We start from the raw sequence: 21,108 nt of genomic DNA, 5'->3' as shown, positions 1-21,108 counted from the left end.
ATCTGCACAACTATCTATGAGGGGTGTAAGCACATGACATGGCTGTGCTACTCTCCCAAATGGCATATCCGAGAGAAAAAAGAGAGAGAGAATGGGTCAAAAACTTGAATAGGACATCAATATCCAATACTTCCATGCTAGACGAACCTCGGAGCTGCCAGGGCAACATTCCCGCCGCCGATTTTCCATCCCGAGGCGAGATTGGCGGCCGCCACTAATAACCCGCCCAATTTTGTCTTTTCGTATGCCTTCCGTAGACCAAAAGTAGGAATGAAGCATATGCTGAAAGTTCGGGAAGAACAATAGGATTGTCACCTCCTTTTCCGCCTTATATCCACGCACTCCCTCCTTATTCTTTTCTTTCTTCTCTCCATATGCTGCTTTCTGCTCCATTCGCCCAGCAACCCTGGAGAATTGTGGCATCGCCAACTCCCTTAACCCGTCTGCCCACCGCCTTCCGTTCGTGGTCGTTTCGCTCGCCCGTCCGGCGCACATCCGCAACAGTGGCTCCCCCCACTAAACACGACGCCCCTCCTCTCTCTTCTTCCTCCTCCTCTCTTCTTCCTTCTCATCTCTCAGCTTCATTCCCTTCTCCATCAAGGATAAATACCAAGGTGTCGTCCGCTTCAGACCGAGCGACTCTTGTCTCTAGACATATCTCCTCTACATCTACCCTTCCGCAACAACCACAGAACACCATGTCCTACACCGTCCGCAAGATCGGCCAGCCCAACACTTTGGAGCACCGTGTCTACATTGAGAAGGATGGCGTCCCCGTCTCCCCCTTCCACGATATCCCTCTCTACGCCAACGAGCAGCAGAACATCCTCAACATGATTGTTGAGATCCCCCGTTGGACCAACGCCAAGCAGGAGGTATGTTTGCTCCCCTCCCCCAATTCAGTTCAATTCAAAACGCCACTGGTCCAATTAAATACTAACACAGATCCCCGCTCTATAGATCTCCAAGGAGGAGTTCCTCAACCCCATCAAGCAGGATGTCAAGAAGGGCAAGCTCCGTTACGTCCGTAACTGCTTCCCCCACAAGGGTTACCTCTGGAACTACGGTGCCTTCCCCCAGGTATGTTCCATCTACAATTTCGATCACCATGTATTCAATTGTGTCTAATCAACGCAATTCCAGACCTGGGAAGACCCCCACAACGTCCACCCCGAGACCAAGGCCAAGGGTGACAACGACCCGCTCGATGTCTGCGAGATCGGTGAGGTCGTTGGCTACCCCGGTCAGGTCAAGCAGGTCAAGGTCCTCGGTGTGATGGCTCTCCTTGATGAGGAGGAGACCGACTGGAAGATCATTGTCGTCGACATCAACGACCCTCTTGCTGCTAAGCTCAACGACGTCGAGGACGTTGAGCGCCAGCTCCCTGGTCTCCTCCGCGCCACCAACGAGTGGTTCCGTATCTACAAGATCCCTGATGGCAAGCCCGAGAACCAGTTCGCTTTCTCTGGCGAGTGCAAGAACAAGAAGTGAGCTCTCCGTTTATAGCTATTGGAATGTTCCGTATTCTAACCACTTAAACTCAAGGTACGCTCTTGACGTTATCCGCGAGTGCGCCGACGCTTGGGAGAAGCTCGTCTCTGGCAAGACCCCCAAGGGTGACATCAGCCTGTAAGTTCCTTTGATTCTGAATATTTTCGCTCGGATGGTAGCTAACTGAAAGTAACAGTGCCAACTCTACCGTCGAGAGCTCTAGTGACCGTGTTGACCAGGGTGCTCTTGCCAGCATCCCCAAGGGCCAGGACCTTCCCCCGGCTCCCATTGACAGCACTGTTGACAAGTGGTTCTTCATCTCTGGCGCTGCTGTTTAAACGCATTCTTGAATATCCCAAAAATGTAATGACATTGACTGCCCGCATGGGTGAATGAATGATATGATGTATTTCAGCTGTTCAACGTGCACCGCAATTGTGGTTTCACAGAGTAACTGCTTCATGCTTCATGCAACTCCTAGTCCCCTAGATGCCATGTTCAACAATCGTAAATTACAACTCCCTAATTAGAGAGTAGGAGTTACCGGACCGTAAAAATTCTTATGCTACATGGTATATACAAGCATGTCATCTTCCATCGGAAAACTCGATTTGTCTCTCAGACAACCCAGTTTTCCAAGCGCCGTGAACAAAAAACCAGGAAGAAAAAAAAAGTCCATAATAATACAACAATCACCACATAACCCATAAACAACATAGCATATCACAGCCCCTCTTAACCCTTCAGCGTTTCCTCCCGCTCAATAATCCGACCCACCCGCGCAACCTCCTCAATCACATCCCCAATCTTCATTTGCCTCTTCCCAACCTCCAGCTTAACCTCCTTCCCACCCTTAAACCCTATTGTCATCTCGGGAAGCTGTTTCGAGGTCCGCGGGAGCTGCGTGACTTTGATGTCGATGTGGTTGGGGCTCGAGGCGGGGATTGTGGAGGGTTGGCGGATTAGGTTGAGGAAGAGACGGCAAGGGCGGGAGACAGGGGAGAAGGGGTTGAAAGTTGTGCGGAAGGAGGTGATTGTTCGGACTGGGACGGACATTTTGGTTATTGTAGTTGTGGGTTGGTGTTTTCGGAGGTGGTTTGGTAGGCGTGGACGGTAGATGAGGTAGATAAGGTCTGTGGTGCGGAAGTTAGCTTCCACCGTTCTCATAATTGTAGTTCAAATGCTCTTTTTTCTTTGCGCATCCAAATGCGTTCTTCCGGAGCGTTGTAGAAAGTAGAAAGTGGGCGTACCTGATCTGACAATTTCAGTCACTGGCAGTGCTTGCTTCGGTTCAGAGCACTAATTTGGAAGTCTGGTATTTTTCAAGTCAGAGCAGCTCCGGCACAGGGCTCGACAGGAGCAGGACAGAATGAATTGCGCTGGAATATCAGTCGGCCTTCCACGAAATCACCAAATCGCGAAACCTTTCGGAGAGAGCGGCGTTTGCATTGAATGCAAACTTATGCCTCAGGAATACATGTATAACATATTGAATGACGCTGGCCGATCAGTCATCGGACAGATTGATGCAACTTATGACAGAACTAAGAATACTCAATCTAATTGCGCTCTTTGATTGAGATAACGCGCTCTTGATCTCTGCTTTTATGTTTCACGAAGAACCTGCGCGACTACCGAATACACACTTAACGAGCCATCGACCTACCCAACACTACCTGCGCAGTCGCAGCGCCGTCCTGCATAGAAACCACCGACCATGTCCCCAACAACCCTCCACTCACGCTTAAAAGACCTGTCCGCATCTCTTGGCCAAATTCATCCACTCGTCAACCGCCTGCGCAACTTCACCACAGCCGTCGGCCAAGGTGATGAAGCACGCCTCGAACTCGGGACGGAAATCCACACCCTCCTCAAGGAGGCGGAGGAGCAGATGGAGCTGCTGAGGGTGGAAGTTGAGGCTCTGGAGAGCAGCATGGAGAATAGGAGGAAGGGGTTGGATAGTGAGAAGGAGGCGGAGAAGGAGAGGGTTGTTGTGTTGGCGGGCAGGTTGGCGGAGGATTTGAAGAGGTGGGTTTGCACTTGATTTGATTCTACGTCTATATGAGTGAGAATTTGTGTATCTGACTGATGGTTGCGCAGGACGAGAGGGGATTTTCGGAATGCGCAACTTCAGGCGAAGAGAAATGCGGAGCTTGCGAAACGGAAGGAGAGGGAGTTGTTGTTTTCGAGATCGCAGAGCAGTGAGGCAAGGAAGCAGCCGTCTGAGAAGTTGACACAGGATGATTTGATGGTGAATGCGTCTAATGACGTGACTTTGGCGTTGAAGAGAACGCATCAGTTGATGCAGGCTGAGCTGTCGCGGAGTCATTTCGCGCAGCAGACACTAGGTCGGTTTCCTCCGTTTTCAAACGAGTATCTGGTCTAACAAGTGAGCAGAACAATCAACGGCCGCCATATCCTCCCTCTCTGAATCATACACTAGTCTTGACACCCTCCTATCGTCCTCCCGCAAACTTGCCAATTCTCTGCTTCGCTCGCAGAAATCCGATACTTGGTACCTGGAAACAGCATTTTACATAATCGTCGGTACAATTGCCTGGCTGCTATTCCGCCGCATTCTCTACGGGCCGCTGTGGTGGCTTGTTTGGCTACCATTCCGGTTGATGTTCAGAACCGTCTTTGCGATTCTCGGAATCGTTGGTATTACAAGCAAGGCTGTACAATCATCACAAGCTGTGGACGCAGTCACAGTACAGCAAACACCAGCATTAGCACATGAGGCACAACGAGCTGTTCCTGAAGGGGACGCTGGCGACACTGCCTGGGAAAGGGAGGCTGCTCGTGAAGAAACAGATCAGGATCGCATGATTGATAAGGTTGGACGTATGGTTGAGGAAGGGGATAAGCAGGAGGGAACGAACATTGACGATATCTCGCCGGAAGAACGCAAGCAGCGAGATGACATACCCCGGAATCCTAAAAAGAGGATGTACGAAGAAGAGTCGGTTAAAGATGAGCTTTAGTTATATTAACTCAAAATATGATGGCCCGAGCATGCCCTTCGTACGTCAATACTTGAGATGTAGAGCTGGAAATATATTACCTAATTAAATAATGAATTGACGAAAGATGCAAGAGCAAATCATCCAGCAGATGACAAGGACGGCTGAGCAAAAGCAGCCGGTTAGGAAACGAATGCAGAAGCGCATATCCCTAGTCATTCCAGATAGGCTCTTGGTCACGACCGCGGACTAGTTTGGCTTTATTCGCGAAAGTTTCCAACCAGCAACTGAAGTTGTCCCGTCTGGACCTTCGCTCAAGTAATCCAAACCAGTCACAAAAGATAACAACCTCACAATCATTTAAGTATATCAAGCTTGCCAACTCTCATATTTCACGAAACTCATGCTCATAGCGTTATAAAATTGGGGTTTGACCAGAATAGCAGAGAAACTTGGCCTGCTACGGATCCGTTATTGTTGACTGCAGTATTCAAGGGTCCCAATTGAAAAAATCCACCTTTTGGCCTGAGTTCAAGTTGTGTAAAGGTAGGACTCTCCTTGTCAACACTCCATGTTTCAATAAGAACCATGTGGGATGTTGTGGTTTGGTTGGTGAGCATATACCTGCAGTTGGCCTCTTTCCGTATATATATGCAGTTTCTGAGTGCATAGCCGTTTTCGGAGGTACTGAGGCCATAGATTTGCTTTGATCAATGGGTCTTGTATGCGACTGTGACCAAAGCAATGCTTTTCTCCATATGGTTTGAAAAGAAAGCAGCCTGGATATCATTAGGTTTTCTGATCAAACCATTCCAGTAATGACTGACTCGCTGAGCGGAGGCTAGGAGAGTGCGGATACCTGTGTGCAGTTAGGATCTCTTCAAATATCTCGGGGATACAAGCCACCCTGTGTGCTGTTTCAGTCATCCTTAAGATTTCCTGGAGAGAGCACAAGGGAAAACTACACATGCAAAAGATATATGCGGTGGTTTGAGGAACTTTGGCTGCCTAGAACGTCGTTGAGGAGCTGGAAGCCTGGGAAACTCCTTGGCATCGATGGACACAGCTCCGTGGGAGCAGTAATGGGACATCAATAAGACCTGGATAAGTTTGGTAATACCTTTGGTATCATTAGTCTTTGTATTTGTCTATCCATTTTGCTCTATAACTCTACATATTGGGCCTCTAATGTGCGATTATGTAGCCCAGTTTTAACTCACAGCAGCGACGCCCAGAGAACGATGACCTACCGGCTTACGGCGCCAGCTTACTTTTCCCCCTCAACCAAGGCCCAAAAGCCCGAAAAGCAAAAGGAATCGGAATCATAATCGCACCCAGACAGCCCAGCAGGGTCCCCGCCCATTGGACGCCTAGATTAGCGAACATCTGCTTTGAGAAAAGTGGGAATCCAGCAGCAACGCTCGATCGAAGTATAATGTTCGCAGCAACGGTTGATGCTGCTCTTCATGATCGATGGCATATCAGTCTGAGAGCTATTGGACTTTGAGACGAGGATGGAGACTCACAGAGGTAGGTACGAGTCGACGAGGTAGTTGAAGCATGGAAGGAAGATACACAGAACCCCGAAGCCTATGAATATGCCTGCGGCAATTGGTGCCATCCAGTGGATTGAAGCAGTGAATCCGGTCCAACCGAACCTAGTGGTCACGGTCAGTGTTAAATTCCAAGCAGAACGTAAATCGAACTCACCAGAAAATACCAACAGTGAACACCGGAGCGCCAATAGTCGCCGGAAGCAAGCGCCATTCTGGAACCGGCACATTATTATTCGCAGCCAGCATCTTCGCATAAACCGAATGCTGGGAGAGGATGAATCCACACGCCAGTACTTGACCGATAATAAGGCCAATGAATGCAAGCCCAGCGATCCCGGGACTCATGTCATACACTGTCTCGAATACGTATGGATATGCCTCTAGAAGCGCGTACACAATGCCATAGATGAAGGACATATAGAGCGAGATCAACAGGATGGTCGGCTCGGTCACGAGCATCTGCAAAGGACGGGTGAAATATTTTCTCAACAATTCCCCGAAGTCCAACTCTAGCTCATCCTGCTTGGTATGGATTCCCCAGTTCAGAGTCTGCCGGCGCATGGCGGCCGCTTTTGACATCAGTAACACCGGTGCGTATGTCTCTCTGAGCGAAAATATAAACAGTGAACCACTTGCAAAACCCATGAAAGCCGGGATGTACAAAGTCCATCGCCACCCGAGAGAACTGGTCGAGATAAACCCGCCAATAAACGGAGCACTGAACGGACCAACAAAAACTGTAAGCGAGTATAACGCAATGGCAATGCCACGATCGATATTATTATGAATATCCGACAGCACCGCCGGAACAACAGACAGTTGACTAGCGCCGAACATCCCAGCGAAGAAACGGCATATGATCAACGTCTGGATATCCTTAGCCACAGCCGTCGCAATGGTGAAAACAGCGCCCCCGAGCATGCCAATGGTCAGCGGCCATCGCCTTCCTACCAGCTCCGAAGCTGGGGCCCAGATCAACGGACCGCATGCGAATCCTAGGACATATAGGGTTGTGCCGAGTGTGCCTACTTCCGAACTGACACCGAAGGCTTTGCTCGCACCGACAGTACCGGGGGCAAATATTGCACTGGTGAATGATGCTGTGAAGGTTCCGAGGCAAGCAATGGATGAGATGTAGAGCCTGTGGTAATCGTGGTGAGCATTGGTCTACCTGTGTTGATTTCAGACAAGGCTGGCATACTTTACCGTAAAGCTCCAATTGAGAGGATGAACTGGGTCATCAGGTCCATCGAACTCGACAATATATTCTTTCGAATCTGGTAAAGGAGGTGGAATGGGCTTCCCTGCTCCCATCGACAAAGCTCCCTGGTGCTTGCCGACACTGCCATAAGCCTGTCCGAGTTCCGATGTATCCAAACCATTGTGTTCATGGTCTATTTGGCCAGTTCGACTGGATTTTGAAGACTCCATTTTGTGCTGCACGTCGCATTCGTTGAACCCCGATGTCAGGTTATAAAACATCATTCCCGTCTTGTAGGCCCTGGGATGGATGATGACAAATTCTGTGAGTCAATTAGGCCATTTCTGGACTCTAATCAAAGGAAGCTCGAGTTTGCCTCTCCTTTTGTCAAGACGCGGGTATTGCGGACTTCCGAGCCCTACAACATTACATGACCGAGGTGGGTATTGCGGGTATAGCGGAATCGCATACTTGCGTCCATGCGTCACTATCAGCTCACAGATTGCGAGGATGACATTGTTGACATTGTCTTGAGAATCAAGCACGGTAATTTCACCTGTTCGGAAATGTCATTTAGGATGTCTACTCGTCTGCTGGCACGGTACCTGACTTGCTCATCAACTACAGCTATACGAACATTTGCCACCCACAGCCCTCGGATGCTTCTCAAACCTGCTGAACCACCATTATCAACCAACCTGCCTAGAGATGCCTTCCAACTCCTATCGACAGCAGAAAAAGCAGGCACTTTTGAAGACGCTTTATATGAACAGCAGATCCGAGACGTAAAAGCATGGTGGGCAAGCGAACGGTTTGACGGGGTCAAGCGGCCCTATTCGGCGGCTGATATTGTGACCAAGCGAGGATCGTTACAGCAGATATACCCCAGTTCCTTGATGGCGCGGAAACTGCTTGACTTACTGAATGAACGGGCGGCAGAGGGACTGCCTCTGCATACAAGTAAGTTCTGTACCTAGACAAGTCAATGCGACTAGTCTGCTAAGACCATTCCAGTGGGTACAATTGATCCCGTGCAAATGACACAACAAGCACAGCACCAAGAGGCCTTGTATGTCTCAGGATGGGCATGTTCTTCCCTGCTAACGAGCACAAATGAAGTCTCCCCAGACATGGGCGACTATCCCTACAACACCGTACCGAACCAGGTGCAACGATTGATGAACGCGCAGAAGATGCATGACCGGAAACAGTGGGACGAGCGCAGACAGTTAACCTCTGATCAACGGAGAAACACACCATACGTTGACTTCTTACGGCCGATTCTTGCTGACGGCGATACTGGGTATGTACATTGCTTAGGGGGGAAAGACTATGCTAACTACCACATCCTAGGCACGGTGGCATAACCGCTGTCATGAAACTAGCTAAGCTATTTGCCGAATACGGCGCAGCAGCAGTCCACTTCGAAGACCAACTCCAGGGAGGCAAGCAATGTGGCCATCTATCCGGAAAAGTGCTTGTCCCTATGAGGGAGCATATAAAGCGGCTGGTAGCAGCCCGGTTTCAGTGGGATATGATGGGCACGGAGAACCTGCTCATCGCTCGGACGGATTCGCAGAGCGGTAGCCTCATCTCCAGCACAGTCGATGGTCGTGATCATGAGTTTATCTTGGGTGTGATGATGAATGAAGGGGAAGTAGAGCCTTTGGCAGAGACTCTTCAGGAGATGGAGAGGCAAGGGGCTGCACCAGTGGAAATAGACGCCTTTGAAGCTGATTGGATTCATGCGCATAGACTTGTTACGTTTGATGAAGGTACGTTTTCCGTCTGGAGTTCCTGCTTTGATTTTATATTAATGCAAGCCGGAGCTGCCAATGCCCATTTCGAAACCCAGGGAACGTCACCAGCCATTCGACAAGAATACCACCGGCAAGTGCAAGAGAGCCCAGATATATCGTTATCCCAAAGGCAAAAACTAGCCGAAGGATGCGCCAAATCACCAGTGAAATGGTCTTGTGATATTCCCCGCACCCGGGAGGGCTATTACCACTACCGTGCTGGTCTTCCGGCAGCAATCAAACGAGCCAGGGAGTATGCACCATATGCCGACCTCCTCTGGGTCGAGACAAGTAGCCCAAGCCTAGATGAAGCAGCACAAGTCGCTAGTAATGTACACGCAGTATATCCTGGGAAGAAACTCGTGTACAATCTGAGTCCGTCCTTTAATTGGCTAGGGCAGGGGTTTACGGATGAGTCCTTGAAATCTTTTGTCTGGGATCTTGCGAAACTCGGGTAATCTATTCTCCTTTACTTCATGATATACTCCATTTTGGATACTGATTGCTCCACAGATTCGTCTTGCAGTTAGTTTCCCTGGCTGGACTACACTCCACGGCAACCATTACTACTGAGCTTTCGCGCGCATTCAAGGACGAGGGTATGCTTGCGTATGTCCGCTTGATTCAGGCGCGGGAGAAAGAGCTCGGGGTGGAAGTTCTTACGCATCAGAAATGGAGCGGTGCTACTTATATGGACGGGATCTTGGGTGCCATTCAAAGTGGGAGTAGTAGCAATAGGGGTATGGGTGAGGGGAACACAGAAGCAGGTGAGTTATCTACCTGGTATTCAGATTAGGGCGGTTATTTACGCAGAACGCGCATTTCTAGGATTTTAATATGATTCAAGATGCTCAGGAGGTTTGGATCTATATGTATCGACTATTTAATGGCCATTTTCATGCATATATAAATGCCGTTCTAAGTGAAATGGATGGTCTCTTTGGAAATAGTACCATGTAGTCTCTTGTGACTAGCTATACCATGTCAATATCTACAGCTTCGGCTCCTTCTTCGAAGAACCAGTCTCCTCCGCAATATACCTCCGAATATCAGTGACAATAGTCCCAGCATCCAGCACGCCATGAATCAACCCAATAGACGCCCCCGCATACGTCGCAAGCCTCCCCTCCGGCCCCCAACCAGAATCCCCTATATTAAGAGCTTGATCATGGAGCTCCTTAAGCTCCTCAAACGCCTTCCCCGCCTGATGCTCGATAAAAGACTGGTTAATGATCGTCCGCGGACTATATTCCTCAGGCCATCCATAAGTACCCCGGAGATGGTTATACAGCAACGTGCGAGTCGTCGATACCGCGCCGTCGCTGGCACGCACAACTTCCTGCTGATATCCACGAGAAATTCGCGCTTCTGTCGCAGCGAGGAACCGCGTCCCCATCGCAATCCCAGACGCCCCCAGACAAAACGCTGCCGTTGCACCTCGTCCATCTGCGATTCCTCCAGCGGCGACCAAAGGGATCTGTGACCCTTTCTTCGCTAGAGCGTCTGACACTTCGGGAAGCAGCGAGATGAGTCCCAGGCCGTCCTTGCAGCGTCCGTGGCCGCCGGCCTCAGCGCCCTGAACAACAATCACATCTGGATGCTCAGAGCTCCCAATTAGCCCTTGCGCTTCGGCTATGGTGCCGATCTGGACCCAGATCTGGGTGCGCGGTGAGACGTTGCGGATCCGGCGCGACCACTGATCTAAGTCGATTTGCCCTTTTCGTGGAGCGTACAGCCATGCAGCGCACGGCTTGAACTTTTGAATCGCAGATACTGCAGTGTCGATATCGTCGCTCCAGAGCTGGAAGCCCACTCCGACGGGGAGGGCTGGCGATGATGTTGTGGCAGCTCGGAGCGTCTTTTCTTTCTCAATCAGGGACGAGGCTTCTTCGAGATCTGCTAACATATCTTGTGTTTTCGCACCGGGTCCGATGAAGCCTAGTCCGCCGGCGCGGGAAACTGCGACGGCCAGGGCTGGGCCGGACATGACCCGCATTGGGGCGCCGATGATCATGGGGTTGGTAGCCCATGGGTATAATGAGGAGAGCTTTTTCGCAAGTTGGACTGATCGCGACATTTTCTTTTTTGTTAGAATTCGGCTGTATAAGTAGCGGGACAGATGCTCTTATATTTACAGTCGCATTTGGTGATGTAACTCGTAGGAACGGAGCGGGTATTGCGGAATGCTAAACAGCATAGTTCACATGCTATTCCGACAGTAACCTAGGGAAATAAGATATATACAAATATACTTTGTTTACATTTCTGAGTGACATCCGGGTATTTTAATAAATGACAAATCAACCATCCTCCCCCAAAGATCCCACATCCATGCCCTGCGCCGACCGAAGCATATCCATATTCAAGAACTGATCAAAATCAAATCCTTGCAAACTAGGCATATCGGCAACCAATTCCTCCAACAAGGGCATCTCCTCCGAATTAGGACTAACGCGCGGCATTTGGGCCTTTGAGCCAGCTGAGCCGGGCTCTTGCTGGGAATCAACGTCAAGCACATTGCCCAGCAGGCGAGCATCGTGGCATCGCCGTTGTTGGTAAAGAAATACAAGGAGTCTAGCAGTAGCGTAGGCCTCGCGCATTGTAGCGGTGTTGTATGTAGATGCAACTAGTTTCAGGGTCTGCATGGCCTCGGGGAGTTGAGCGAGGGAAGCGAATGTGTCCATTTCGAGAAGAATGGTGATGATATGGAATGGTACGTTGGCAACATGCTGCCATGGACAGCAGTTTGTGAGCATGCTGCGCGCGGACCGTAGTGCTCTCTGGATTAAATCCAGAACACGATCTGCGATGGCGGGCGATGTGTTGATATTCAATAGATGCAGTCGTCGAAGCATACACAGGACCAGATTCGTCTGCGCGAGTACAGATGGTGGTTGTGTGTGCACCCTATCTAGAGTTTGAACTAGAGACCATTGCAAGTCACAGTCGTCCTGCGTTTCTTCGGGGTCCAGACTGGTAGAAATCGGCAGCAGACCTAGTAGCTCTGCCGTGTAGTCCCCGGGCCGTGGCGACAGAGGTAAAGACAGGTCAACTTTCAAAGACACTCTCGACAGGCCAAGATCATAAGATGGCCACATGTTTTGATGCTGGGCAACGCCGACCAAGCGTCGCCGAATGTCTGGATCACATTTGGCGTCAGAGAGGGACATGCCGTCGGGAGCTTCATGGTGAAGACCTGCAGCCTCAATAAGGTGCATTAACGTAGAACTAGCAAGCCAAGTCGAGTATGGTGGCGCAGTCATCCGCATGTAGATGACACGCAGCATCCAACCCGTAACGAGGTCCACAGACGGTGCAGTACTACCGTCGTAACTTTCAAGGATAAACCTAGCAGACTCCATAAGATGTAGCTCTGTGACTTTGACCTTTCGCTCCGAGAAGAGCAGCCCAAGCGCCGCAACTCCTGCCAGTACACTATCGTAAATGCTGCTACCACTGTTGGACCGCCACCGCGTATTGAGATGGTCGAAGAAAACTTGCTTATCAATAAAGCCATAGCACGGGTCAACCTTGTTAAAGTAGATATGGGCCAGATGCACCATATCCCCCAAGGCGACGATGTCAACAATCGGCAGGCAAGCGGCCGTCGCCAGGCCCGAGGACAGCTGTCGCGCACCCACATTCCACCCGAAAAGATTTAACCGAGGCGCATTGGCTGGATCTACTTTGAGGCCCATTTTGCGCACGAAGGCAGCGCCGGAATTTGCAGAGAGACTGCGAACCACGCCGTGCGGATTGATTGAGCGATTGTGTTCCGTGCTGGCAGCACTAACACCGCTGCCACTGGGCGGAGCGCCAGACGATGAGGACTCTGCGGAAGAAACCAATGCCCTGTATTTCGAATTTCGACTGGATTGGTAGTAGCACTCATATCCCCAATTGCTGCATGTATCACACGGATTTTCTCCATCACATTTCCTCTTTCGTTCACGGCAGGGCTCGCAAGCCACACGTGCGCGCTTGCGCTTGAGCTGGCCTGTTGTTTGCACCATTTTGACACGGTGCTATTTCACTGTAGTGGTAGACAATCGTCGCGATATGATACGTGAATGGAAGTTGCGGGAAAGTGGTTGTTACGGGTATTGCGGGATCTGCGGATACGGTGGTAATGTCGTCAGAGCCGTCACATAGGCACGTATGTAGAAATATTGTGAATTGCGAGTCCAAATCTATTCGTTAGATAGCATAGAAGTGGGTTTCAATGCAATTGGTACCAAATGACTCATTACTCACCATGTTAACTATCGGAATTGTATCATCGAATATATCTTCCCAGCCCTCGAATTCCCGTTTGGGCAATCATCCATTGAAAGATGTCCCGGCGCAAACGCTCACCTTGCTCAACCGGCTCCACGTTGAGTCCGCAGCCCAGGAAGGCTGCGGAAGCGGAGCTAGATACATCCGCCTACAAGCCAAATACCGTTGACGCGAATATGCGCGATAAATTCATCGCTCTTGGCCAGGACAAGTGCCACTTCATTTACCAGCTTTGTCTTGCGACAGGTGCCAAAACAATCGTGGAGGCTGGCACCTCTTAGGGCGTCAGTACCATCTACCTCGCGCTTGCTGTTGCGTTTAACATCGCAACGTTTGGTGGTGTTGGAAAGGTCATTGGTACGGGGCATGAGCCAGGTAAAGCAGCTCAAGCCAGGAGGTATTGGGAGGAGTGCGTCAGCTCCATCAATGATGTGATTGAGTTGAGAGAAGGGGACTTGCTGGAGACATTGAGGTACGATCTAGGAACGATTGATATGCTTCTGTTGGACAGTAAGTGGACTACTCCTTTCCCGTTTCTTAGCCCAACTGGCTAGTTCACTCCAGTCTGGGCCCCGTTGGCCCTTCTGGTACTGAAACTAGTACAGCCAGCAATGAGGTCTGGTGCAGTCGTAATCACTGACAATGCTTCCGGAGCCTCTGCTCGGTATAAGGATCTTCTTGAATATCTGCGTGCCCCGGATAACGGATTTAGAAACCTCACGTTGCCGTATAGCAAGAGCCTTGAGATGAGTCTGTATCTACCAAACCAGAAGCAATGATTGCCTGGTGACAGCTTGTGTATAAAATGTCATATCTGGAGGTGCCCGTTATGTTGTTCGTAACTACTTTATATTGTAGCAGCCACACTTTGATATTCATAGATGTGGCTGGAGCACTCTTCTCTGCGCCACAGCTAATTACAGTGGTGTCGCGTATCACGCGTCTCCGACACGGCCTTCATCGGAGGTCCGCAAGAGCTCACGTCGGGCTACCAGTATACATTTCCAGTTTAAATTCTACCCCTAATTTCTCATATTTCAGATACTCGCAGCAATGGCTGCCAACTTCTTCAACAACAAAGCCCGCGCAGCGGCCGCAGCCGCATCGAGCAGTACCAAGCAGAAGCCAACAGATCCGAGAGAGGAGCAGCTCCAGCCATGGGTTGAGAAATAGTATGTCACGGTTGTTTCCCGGACATCGTTTAAAGAGATATGTCTGATAGAGAATAGCCGACCAAAGACACTAGACGATGTCGCTGCGCAAGACCACACGACGAAAGTGCTGTCACGGACATTAAACGCTTCTAATGTATGCTCAATCCTTTTGCGAATAATCATACAACAAAATTCTAATGGACCAAGCTCCCCCATATGCTCTTCTACGGACCCCCAGGAACCGGAAAGACATCTACCATCCTCGCCCTCGCAAAATCCCTCTTCGGTCCCGCCCTCTACCGCTCTCGTATCCTCGAACTAAACGCCTCCGACGAACGAGGTATCGGCATCGTTCGTGAAAAGGTCAAGGGCTTTGCCCGGACACAACTCGTGCAGCCCACAGGCCTAGACGCAGAGTACCTCTCCAAGCACCCCTGCCCGCCGTTCAAGATTATCATCCTCGATGAAGCAGATAGCATGACACAAGATGCGCAATCGGCTCTCCGCCGGACGATGGAACAGTACAGTCGAATCACCCGTTTTTGTCTGGTCTGTAATTATGTCACCCGAATTATCGAGCCGCTGGCAAGTCGATGCAGCAAGTTCCGATTCAAGGCGTTGGATAACAGCGCTGCGGGGACAAGATTGGGGTATATTGCCGAGAAGGAGGGATTGAATCTTGAAAATGGGGTAGTTGATAGGTTGATTACTTGTGGGGAGGGAGATTTGCGACGCTCTATCACTTATATGCAGAGTGCTGCTCGGTTGGTAGGGGCACATCGGGCGGCTGGCAAGAAGGACGGGGATGAAGATTCAGAGATGACAGATGACAACTCGAAAATTATCACCGTGAGGATGGTGGAGGAGATTGCGGGAGTTATCCCGGAGGATGTGTTGGACAGCTTGACTCAGGCTATACAGCCGAAGAAGATTGGTTCATCGTACGGGGCTGTTTCTGCTGTTATCACGGATATTGTTGCGGATGGGTGGAGTGCAGCTCAGTTGTTGACGCAGGTTAGTCCTATCGACGTTGGATTGACTGCGGAACTCATTGCTAACGGTCGTTCAGTTTTATCGACGAGTTGTCTATAACGACGCTATACCGGATATCCAGAAGAACAAGATCGTCACGGCCTTCTCTGAAATGGATAAACGTCTGGCGGACGGTGCAGATGAGCATCTTTCGATTTTGGATCTGGCGCTTCAGATCTCCGGGATCCTTGGTGGTTCATAGGCTTCACTTTTGATGACTGCGCTCTACTTTATTTGCATACATGCCCCAGACTCCAATTGGGGTACTACACCATACCGCGTCCGTGCCACTCCCTCCGATTTGGACCGAAGAAACGGATAAGCTACGATTGCATGAGTTGTAATAGGAAATCAATGCTATTCCAAACATATAGATTAATTCAATCCGGTTCTGGAGCAATCACTCAGATTTTTCTTTTCTATAACTGGCATAGTTGATATGAAGTCATCCCTACTTGTAGCACTCCGATATCAAGCGGCGAAGCCGTTCGTCTTTCCGAGATCCAGTCTGCTCACCGGCCAACTTGACTCACTTTCCACTTGTTTCTGGTCTCGCCCTTCACATCAAAAGCTCGCATATAAGTTCCCATACTTGAACGAAAGAAAAATTTTTAAAACAACAAGAACCATGGCTGCTTCGAGCGAGTACCCCGCGATGACTACCAAACCCCGCTATCTGACCGGCGACAAGGCTGGTCTGCAGGAATTTCTGGATAAGTTTGATGTTAGTTGAATTGATATATTCAATCCCTTGCGTTCTTTGATACAAAGATAGGATGGTCTATGCTAATCTATGCTAACGCCTTGTTGCTCATAGGTCTTCCTGTTCGATTGCGACGGTTCGTGATGCCTCTCGCCGGCCCTCGTAACTACGATATGGAGATATTTTGAATGCGAAACGAAGTATGGCGAATTGAATGAGCGTGGACTGACTCAAGGTCTTGAATAGGTGTTCTCTGGTCCGGTGACCACCTCTTCCCCGGGACTGTCGAGACGCTTGAGCTGTTGAGGAACAATGGTACACACAATCGCACTGCAGGATGGAACAGAGAGCTAATATTCCGCAGGCAAGCAAGTCGTCTTCGTCACAAATAACAGCACCAAGTCGCGCGCAGACTACAAGAAGAAACTGGAGACCCTAGGAATCCCAAGCTCAACAGAAGAAATCTTCTCCTCCTCCTACAGTTCCTCAATCTATATCTCCCGCATCCTCAACCTCCCTGAGAACAAGCGCAAAGTCTTCGTCGTCGGTGAAACTGGCATCGAACAAGAACTCAAGTCCGAGAATGTCCCCTTCATCGGCGGCACAGACCCCGCTTTCCTCCGCGACGTTAAGCCAGAGGACTACAAGCGCATTGCGGCTGGTGATCCCTCCATCTTGGACCCTGAGGTCGGTGTCGTGCTGGTTGGATTGGATTTCCATCTGAACTACCTGAAACTTGCGCTGGCTTACCACTACATCCGGCGTGGGGCGGTGTTCCTCGCGACGAACATTGATTCTACGCTTCCGAACTCGGGGACCCTGTTCCCTGGCGCCGGGTCGATGAGTGCGCCGTTAATCATGATGTTGGGGCAGGAGCCTGTGTCGCTGGGGAAGCCGAACCAGGCGATGATGGACGCTATTGAGGGGAAGTTCCAGTTTGATCGGAGTCGCGCTTGTATGGTTGGGGATCGGGCTAACACAGATATTCGGTTTGGGTTGGAGGGGAAGCTTGGGGGGACGTTGGCTGTGTTGACTGGGGTTAGCACTAAGGAGGATTTTGTGGCTGGGCCAATCAAGCCGTTGGCGTATCTGGATAAGTTGTCTGATTTGTTGGAGGTTCAGTCATAGACGGTTATGTAGTAGATAGATTTGATAAATATTGTACAGGGATATCCATAGATGTGGTGAGAGTTCGTTAATATGCTGCTTAGGGTCTATACTGTTCGTCATGTCGAATGAAGCCTTTCAGCTTCCACAATGCCAGGATCGCGTCGACGGAGGTCGAATCATCGGGTCTGAGGAACAGAGCTTTAGTCTGAAAACGCTGGTCATGTGCTCTGAGATCTCTCATGTCACTCTCAGACAAGAGGACAGAAATATCGAATACCGGAACCTTCGACTGGACTTGAGGCAGGGTAACATAGTCTGGAAAGTTCGAAACCAGCTTTTGGGGTCCTTCAATCTCTCTAGACTGAGAATCAGTCTGAGATGTCTGGCCCATGACCAACACTGCACCAGAGCTCATACGCTCAATGGTCTCAACGCTCTTTAATGCCTCAACCAGAGCCTCCCCAGATTCCCCATCCAATCCAACAATACTCCAAACCCGACTGTTGTTATCCTTTCCCTGTTCATGCTCATCACCCGCCCTCTTCAACTTCTTCAAAGCATCCTTCCTCAACCGCCCAAATACAAAATCCGGCATATCTCCCCTCCAAACCAACAGTCTATCTTCCCGACTCGTCATCGGCCCAAACGGATGCTTCCATCGCTGCGGAACCAACTTCACAAGCGGCGACTTCTTCCCACCGGTTGACCGACTGAGCGGTCTCGTAAGCTGCTTCAGCAGCGGAAGACGATCAACGATCCGGAGTTTGAGGAAGTTCAACGGTCCCTTCAATGTCCGCGAAAGCTCATCTTTCAACAATCCAACTGGCATTATCCATAGTTTCTCTGGATCTGCGGCGTCGGAGCGTCGTATCATACCCCAGTCGCCTAAAAAGGCCTTGGGGACTCTTGTTCCTGTTACAGTGCACATTCGGAGTGGGGAGGCGAGCGCCATTGCCCATGGGTTTCGGGAGAGTTCTTGAAATCGTTCGGGTGGTGCGCGGAGTTTGCGTTTCTTTTCAGTTGGGATTGAGGCTAGGGGGGATTTGGGGAGGAGTTGGGAGGGGCGAATGGAAGGTTCATTGTCGAGGTCATGGTCATTTTTTCGGAGATGTTGTTTGGACGAGGAGAGGTTTCTGCGAGATGGAACCGGACTGAGGGTAGTCGGACGCACGAATAAATGCCGAAAGACTCGTAGACGCCATGAAGCGTAGGAAATGCGCTGGCGAGAACACTCCATGGTGGGTTGTGTTCAATCCGCTCAAACAAGAAAACGGCCTCGATCCAGATTAGATCGGCGCGATTCTTCCGCGGCGGCATCACGTCGTTCCGCGCCTTTATCGGAGTAGCTATCTTCACTCCTCACGCTTTCCTCCCATTCTTCTCATCCTGTTCATTCATTACATTATCACAATGAATACACGCTCTTTATTACGACTGGGCCGCGTCGCCCGTCGCAGTTACAGTCCCCTCCAAACGGGCTTGTTGCGGAGCTTCTCGAGCTCCGCTCCTTCGCTATCGAGCAGTCCGCCGCGGGCATGGACTCCAACGCCATTTGTGACGGAGACAGTGGTATGTAACCCGATTTTCGAGACTCTCAGGATTTGCGCTGATTGAATTGTACAGGGAGGCGGCTGGCATACCTGTATGTCCTTAATACTATGATGTGAGAAACTATGTTAACCTTAACCAGATGACATCTTCTCCAGATTGTTGAAGGTACGTCCGGTGTCCTACGATATGGGACCCATAGCTAACGATGCAGGAACGAATTATCTGCCTCAATGGCGAAGTCGACGAATCCATGTCCGCTTCCATAGTCGCCCAACTCCTCTTCCTCGAAGCCGATAACCCTCAGAAACCGATCCACCTCTACATCAACTCCCCCGGCGGATCAGTAACAGCCGGTTCGTTCCCCTCCCGTCCCTTTCGTCCATTCACATGTCCATAGCTAATTTAATCGGTGGTGAATGACAGGCCTCGCAATCTACGATACAATGTCCTACATCGCCGCCCCCGTAAGCACCATCTGCGTCGGCCAAGCAGCCTCAATGGGCTCCCTCCTCCTCTGTGGCGGCCACCCAGGCAAACGCTACTGTCTCCCACACTCCTCGATCATGATCCACCAGCCCTCCGGCGGGTACTTCGGACAAGCGACGGACATCGCGATCCATGCGAAGGAGATCCTGCGCGTGCGCGAGCAGCTGAATAAGATCTATCAGAGGCATTTGACAGGGAATAAGAAATGGAGTTTGGATGAGATTGAGAAGTTGATGGAGAGGGATTATTTTATGGGGGCGCAGGAGGCGCTGGATATGGGGATTATTGATGAGATTTTGGATCGGAGGGTTAAGCCGGAGGAAGGTGAGGGGAAGCCGCCTGCTACATAGGTTTGAGTATGGAGGTGGCTTATGGTTGTAACATTAATGATGGTCATGTCCATATCAATTGATGATTATGGATTCTTCGTTTATGGCAATGAAATCGGTTTCTGTACAGATATTGATTTGTAAAGCGAAGATATATGTACTTGTACTCCAATGTAACTCCAATAAGGCCATCATGCAATCATATCCGCGGCCCAACGCTCTATTGCAACAGAAAGCAAGAAATGAAATCATCTCTCTATCCGCTCAACGCTCCCATCAGCACTAACCTGCAATCCGAACCTCTCTCTAAGAAACGCAGCTGTTTCTGCCGACGGCACATAGCGAGAAGTCCGGGAAGTTCTCGCGGATGAAGTAGTTGTTGATCGTCCCGAAGACATTGAAGAAGGGCTATAGTGCCACTGATCGCGGATGATGTCTATTAAGCCGATGTCCATGAGCATGTATTCGCCGGAGGAGAAGATATCGAGGGGGTGGGTGGGTTTGGTATGCGCGTTGGAGGAGGGTTCTGCAAGGAGGTTGGTCCGTTCGTCGTCAATGTCATTGGCGGTGGTATTAGGATTATTTGTTTGTGTGGATGGTGTATGTTCACCGCGCACGAGCTCATCGAGTTCAATCCCGTCGTCTCTGTTCTGATCCCGGAGAACCCCCCTCTCCTCCGAATCATGATCCTGCTGTCTTTCTGCCTCTGCCTCTGCACCCGCCCCCGACTGCGACTGCGACTGCGACTGCGACTCCGAAGTCGAATCCACAGTCCTAACCCTCTCAATAACCAACCCCAGCATAACAAAATCAACCACCATAACCAACAAATCAAACGATATCAACCTCCCCACCGAAACCGGCCCCTTCTGCCCAATGAAATCGATAAACAAACCCCCATGCAGATACCCCCGTGTCGTTTCATCAACCTCCGGCCATATAAAGAAGGCATGGAATATCATGCAAAAGATGTTACTGGAGAATATCGCGCCGATGTACGGTTGATTGCGGGTCGGATCGAAGGGTGAAGCTTTCGGAGTGAAGAAGATAAGCTGTATTATTGCGCGGAAGAGAAATAGGAGAATCGAGCAGCTATACACCTATTAGAACCTCATCTGCCAAATGGTATTCCAGTGTAGGGTGAACGCACTCCATGTAATATAGCGCAGACAACTCGCAATAGATCAAGATATCCAGATCGCGAAGCACCCGGTCGATCAACGCGACCTTCGCAGTCGCCTGGACTTTCTTCATGCGCGCATCTTGCCCGAAGTCGTACTCGGACTCGGAAGCACCAGACGGCGTGGTGAACACGTCAGTGATGTATTCCGCATCTCGATAGATATCTGGGGTTGTCATAGAGGGTCATGGGGACATGAGCGGGTCAGAGCAATGCGGACTGGACTGCTGACTGGTGGATTCACTTGTTTTCCCCTTTCTTTATAAAATCTTCAT

The 21,108-nt window shown here is 50.3% G+C and overlaps 13 protein-coding genes across 13 annotated transcripts; 7 read left to right on the top strand and 6 right to left on the bottom strand.

Moving 5' to 3' along the window:
- Window positions 1-374: 374 nt before the first annotated feature.
- On the top strand, window positions 375-1,829 carry ipp1 (inorganic diphosphatase IPP1; the record flags this gene model as incomplete). The annotated part of the gene is made up of 5 exons (XM_043282393.1): window positions 375-875; window positions 961-1,080; window positions 1,144-1,487; window positions 1,546-1,629; window positions 1,688-1,829. 5 exons carry the CDS (start codon window positions 375-377, stop codon window positions 1,827-1,829), a joined length of 1,191 nt encoding a protein of 396 aa, XP_043139777.1.
- Window positions 1,830-2,226: 397 nt separating this feature from the next.
- On the bottom strand, window positions 2,227-2,658 carry ACHE_70097S (mitochondrial 54S ribosomal mL53 protein; the record flags this gene model as incomplete). The annotated part of the gene is made up of 1 exon (XM_043282392.1): window positions 2,227-2,658. One exon carries the CDS (start codon window positions 2,656-2,658, stop codon window positions 2,227-2,229), a length of 432 nt encoding a protein of 143 aa, XP_043139776.1.
- A 550-nt stretch (window positions 2,659-3,208) lies between these two features.
- Window positions 3,209-4,475, top strand: ACHE_70096A (putative protein transport membrane glycoprotein Sec20; the record flags this gene model as incomplete). Its single annotated transcript, XM_043282391.1, has 3 exons — window positions 3,209-3,519; window positions 3,592-3,839; window positions 3,889-4,475. 3 exons carry the CDS (start codon window positions 3,209-3,211, stop codon window positions 4,473-4,475), a joined length of 1,146 nt encoding a protein of 381 aa, XP_043139775.1.
- Window positions 4,476-5,976: 1,501 nt separating this feature from the next.
- ACHE_70095S (uncharacterized protein) lies at window positions 5,977-7,441 on the bottom strand (the record flags this gene model as incomplete). The annotated part of the gene is made up of 3 exons (XM_043282390.1): window positions 5,977-6,112; window positions 6,165-7,151; window positions 7,212-7,441. 3 exons carry the CDS (start codon window positions 7,439-7,441, stop codon window positions 5,977-5,979), a joined length of 1,353 nt encoding a protein of 450 aa, XP_043139774.1.
- Window positions 7,442-7,690: 249 nt separating this feature from the next.
- Window positions 7,691-9,806, top strand: ACHE_70094A (uncharacterized protein; the record flags this gene model as incomplete). Its single annotated transcript, XM_043282389.1, has 5 exons — window positions 7,691-8,171; window positions 8,226-8,514; window positions 8,565-8,986; window positions 9,041-9,464; window positions 9,524-9,806. The coding sequence occupies 5 exons, from the start codon at window positions 7,691-7,693 to the stop codon at window positions 9,804-9,806; spliced, it is 1,899 nt and encodes a 632-aa protein (XP_043139773.1).
- Window positions 9,807-10,001: 195 nt separating this feature from the next.
- Window positions 10,002-11,087, bottom strand: ACHE_70093S (nitronate monooxygenase; the record flags this gene model as incomplete). The annotated part of the gene is made up of 1 exon (XM_043282388.1): window positions 10,002-11,087. The coding sequence occupies one exon, from the start codon at window positions 11,085-11,087 to the stop codon at window positions 10,002-10,004; it is 1,086 nt and encodes a 361-aa protein (XP_043139772.1).
- A 223-nt stretch (window positions 11,088-11,310) lies between these two features.
- On the bottom strand, window positions 11,311-13,023 carry ACHE_70092S (uncharacterized protein; the record flags this gene model as incomplete). Its single annotated transcript, XM_043282387.1, has 1 exon — window positions 11,311-13,023. The coding sequence occupies one exon, from the start codon at window positions 13,021-13,023 to the stop codon at window positions 11,311-11,313; it is 1,713 nt and encodes a 570-aa protein (XP_043139771.1).
- A 321-nt stretch (window positions 13,024-13,344) lies between these two features.
- ACHE_70091A (uncharacterized protein) lies at window positions 13,345-13,569 on the top strand (the record flags this gene model as incomplete). The annotated part of the gene is made up of 1 exon (XM_043282385.1): window positions 13,345-13,569. One exon carries the CDS (start codon window positions 13,345-13,347, stop codon window positions 13,567-13,569), a length of 225 nt encoding a protein of 74 aa, XP_043139770.1.
- A 772-nt stretch (window positions 13,570-14,341) lies between these two features.
- Window positions 14,342-15,676, top strand: ACHE_70090A (replication factor C subunit 2; the record flags this gene model as incomplete). The annotated part of the gene is made up of 4 exons (XM_043282384.1): window positions 14,342-14,460; window positions 14,518-14,596; window positions 14,650-15,456; window positions 15,512-15,676. The coding sequence occupies 4 exons, from the start codon at window positions 14,342-14,344 to the stop codon at window positions 15,674-15,676; spliced, it is 1,170 nt and encodes a 389-aa protein (XP_043139769.1).
- Window positions 15,677-15,913: 237 nt separating this feature from the next.
- Window positions 15,914-17,305, top strand: ACHE_70089A (4-nitrophenylphosphatase; the record flags this gene model as incomplete). The annotated part of the gene is made up of 4 exons (XM_043282383.1): window positions 15,914-16,198; window positions 16,292-16,313; window positions 16,424-16,492; window positions 16,542-17,305. The coding sequence occupies 4 exons, from the start codon at window positions 15,914-15,916 to the stop codon at window positions 17,303-17,305; spliced, it is 1,140 nt and encodes a 379-aa protein (XP_043139768.1).
- A 79-nt stretch (window positions 17,306-17,384) lies between these two features.
- On the bottom strand, window positions 17,385-18,524 carry ACHE_70088S (uncharacterized protein; the record flags this gene model as incomplete). Its single annotated transcript, XM_043282382.1, has 1 exon — window positions 17,385-18,524. One exon carries the CDS (start codon window positions 18,522-18,524, stop codon window positions 17,385-17,387), a length of 1,140 nt encoding a protein of 379 aa, XP_043139767.1.
- Window positions 18,525-18,697: 173 nt separating this feature from the next.
- Window positions 18,698-19,674, top strand: ACHE_70087A (ATP-dependent Clp protease proteolytic subunit; the record flags this gene model as incomplete). The annotated part of the gene is made up of 5 exons (XM_043282381.1): window positions 18,698-18,856; window positions 18,911-18,929; window positions 18,978-19,003; window positions 19,050-19,191; window positions 19,262-19,674. The coding sequence occupies 5 exons, from the start codon at window positions 18,698-18,700 to the stop codon at window positions 19,672-19,674; spliced, it is 759 nt and encodes a 252-aa protein (XP_043139766.1).
- Window positions 19,675-19,901: 227 nt separating this feature from the next.
- ACHE_70086S (DSC4 family protein) lies at window positions 19,902-21,012 on the bottom strand (the record flags this gene model as incomplete). Its single annotated transcript, XM_043282380.1, has 2 exons — window positions 19,902-20,745; window positions 20,804-21,012. The coding sequence occupies 2 exons, from the start codon at window positions 21,010-21,012 to the stop codon at window positions 19,902-19,904; spliced, it is 1,053 nt and encodes a 350-aa protein (XP_043139765.1).
- Between the last annotated feature and the right edge of the window lie 96 nt (window positions 21,013-21,108).

The sequence above is a fragment of the Aspergillus chevalieri genome, chromosome 7, assembly GCF_016861735.1.
Source record: "Aspergillus chevalieri M1 DNA, chromosome 7, nearly complete sequence".
NCBI classification, from domain to species: Eukaryota; Fungi; Ascomycota; class Eurotiomycetes; order Eurotiales; family Aspergillaceae; genus Aspergillus; species Aspergillus chevalieri.
This window is presented reverse-complemented; position numbering and strand designations above follow the sequence as displayed.